Source organism: Myotis davidii, unplaced genomic scaffold (assembly GCF_000327345.1).
Source record: "Myotis davidii unplaced genomic scaffold, ASM32734v1 scaffold646, whole genome shotgun sequence".
NCBI lineage: Eukaryota > Metazoa > Chordata > Mammalia > Chiroptera > Vespertilionidae > Myotis > Myotis davidii.
The window spans coordinates 468,228-471,204 of NW_006296801.1; the positions used below are offsets into that span (position 1 = coordinate 468,228).

The 2,977-nt window shown below is 35.2% G+C and overlaps 1 protein-coding gene across 1 annotated transcript in view; it reads right to left on the reverse strand.

Moving 5' to 3' along the window:
• INTS4 (integrator complex subunit 4) overlaps positions 1-2,977 on the reverse strand; it is an 81,371-nt gene that overhangs the window by 63,244 nt on the left and 15,150 nt on the right. Inside the window, 1 exon segment of the mRNA XM_006772517.2 lies at positions 1,024-1,130. Within this exon segment, the coding sequence (XP_006772580.1) occupies positions 1,024-1,130 (107 nt within the window).

A 2,977-nucleotide genomic window follows, 5' to 3' on the forward strand; every position in this document is an offset into this window, starting at 1 on the left:
CACTTTTTCCTGGGACTCAGGAATAGTGTTCTAATTCTATGAATATAATACTCTTCTACAATTCTAACATATTTGTCTTCTTATAACTTCAAAATCAATTTATCACAAAGATTAAAAATAAAACCAATTCTACAAGTTTAGGAGCTGCTGTTATGTACAAAAGGCAGCTAATTAAAATCTCTACACTAAATCAAAATGCACAAACGAATATATTTACTTTATAATTAAAAAAAAATAAAGCTTAAAAAAGAAAAACCTTTCCCCAACGTTTGTTTGGGTCTAGTTGTTCTGTTCACTGAGGCAACAAGGCACAATAAAAGAACATGGGTTTTGGAACCAGCAAAACCAGAATCCATAGCCTGGTTCTGCAACTTCCTAGGTATGAAAACTTGGACAAGTTAAACTCCCTACACATCAATCCCCACCTTTATAAACGGGGTAACAGTACTTTGCCTAAAGGACTGTGAGGAAAAAATGAAAAACTGGATACAAGGTACCATAATAAGGAGAGCACTTTTATTTGGCACAGTATACATGATAGCTACTATAATTATTTTCTTTTCTTTGGGGAAAAAGAGGAAGTTCATTTTCTAACAAGTTATTCAACTTTATTCCTAGTCCAACATCAAGGAAAAAACAACATGAGATAGCTCCTAAAACCATTGGGAGTCCTTGACAATTCTCAGTTACAAATTTACATTGTAGAACTAAGCAGTCACTTGTTTTTTTCCGTTATGGCTCAAGGAGTTGCGTTTGTGAATATGATGCACGAAGAAGTCAGAGAGCTGAAAGCTGAACCTGACGTTTCATAGTTCATTTTCTAACAAGTTATTGTAGGGTGTTCCTAGTCCAACATCAAGGAAAAAACAACATGAGATAGCTCCTAAAACCATTGGGAGTCCTTGACAATTCTCAGTTACAAATTTACATTGTAGAACTAAGCAGTTCTTATAGCTCATACCAACAGATAATGCAAGACTGTTCAAGAAAGAAGAACCCTATATCTAATCATTATACTCTTACCTTGCAGGCTACATCAACTAATCGCATCTGGATAGCTTGATTCTCTGAGAGTTTAGTGCCAATTGCAAGCAAAGTGTCCAACAGTTGAGCTAGGACTTGATGAGACTCTAGAAAGAAAGATAAGTTGTGTTGTAAAATTTCAAAAAGAGATCACTAAAGAAACTAAGTTTACTTGGGTAAAGAATGTAGATTTTTTTTTGGCAGCTAATTTCTACTATTTGATCTTTGATTCCCCTCAACTTAAAGCAAAGTTCCTAAAGGTATCATATCTAAATATTTGAATCCTCCACAGGTTGGCCAAAGTGCCAATTCAAGGGCTTTTCACTGCCATCAAGATACAGTCCAAATTCCTTAGCAGGGCATACATACATACATACATACATACATACATACATACATACCCTACAATGTCTAGCCCTCCCTGCCTTTTTCCAATTAGATTCATGTCCCCCTATCTTTGCTCAGGCCAACGTCTTCACCTAGAATGACTTCGTCCACACTCGACTCCATTCTCAGCCCCACTCCTGAGGGAATTCCTACTATTCTTGAAGTGTCACCTCCTGTATGAAGCTTTTCCTCGTCCCCAAGAATGGACCATTTTCTCCTCCATGCTTCCACTGCACCCTCTACATCAGCTGTAACTCTTTACTATATTTACTTACTTTTACATCCGATTAAATCGGGAAAGTAAAAGAACCTTGAGAGCAAAGATAGTATTTTATTCACCTCTGTATTATCAGAATCTAGCATAACTCATTAAATGTTCAATGAATGTTTAATAAATGGGCAAAAATCCAAATCCAAATAAATCAATACCAATCATCTTAGCCAGATTTTCTTCTTTGTTCCAAAATATGGTTCTTCCAATGATTGTAGTATACAAGTGGATTTAGATGGCATTCAAATAACCATGTAGATATTTTAATGTGCATAATAAACACTGCAGTTACTATCTATTGATGTCACGTGTCACTATTTTCATTTTAACATTTCTAATGTTACAAGCCCCTTTAATTTTATTTAACTAAAAAAATTGTCCACTTAAGAAAAACACTAAGCAAACCATAGTATAGATGTGAAGCAAATATATAAGAAATGGTGTACATGATATATAAATGACTAAAGCTCCGAAAACACTGTTAAATGACCCCTTAGTAAGACTTCTAGTCTTTCTCTCACATCAATGTCTCTCTCTCTCTCTCTCTAAAATCAATAAAAACATGTCCTCAGGTGCTCTGGCCAGTTTGGTTCAGTGGTGAGAGTGTTGGCCTGTGGACTGGAGGGTCTCATGTTCAATTCCCAGTCAAGGGCACTGATCAAGGGCACATACCTCTGTTGCAGGTTCCCCAGCCCAGGTCGTGTGCATGGCAATCTATATGTCTCTCCCTCCCCCCTTCTTCCTCCCTCCTACTTTCTCTGGAAATCAATGGAAAAATATCCTCAGGTGAGGATTAAAAAAGAAAGTCTTTGGTAGAAATTCAACACAATTACATTTTGTGTTGTGTACACAAATACAATTTTGGTATAAAGGTGTTTCTAACAAAATTTTTTAGAAGTTCTCAACTTCAGTCAATAAGCCACATATGTAAGATATTTGTTGACATTAAACAGCTGTACAATAAATAAGTTTAGATTGTCTCTGAATTCATTGGCCCTTTATTTCTCTCATAATCTTTTAAGTTTATAGACTAAATGTTGTCAAATATTTAAATAGTCACATTTGTTTATATATGTATACCCAAAATAAAACTATTCTCTAAAACCACAACTAATTCAAACAAATTACAATATTTCCAGAAATACCAAAAGAGCATTATGCTAAGTGAAATAAGCCAGTCAATGAAAGAAAAATACCACATGATCTCACTTATTCATGGATAATTGAGACCATTATATACTTTTGAACAATAATAGATACAGAGGCAGAGCTGCCTCAAACAGAGTGTCAAACTGC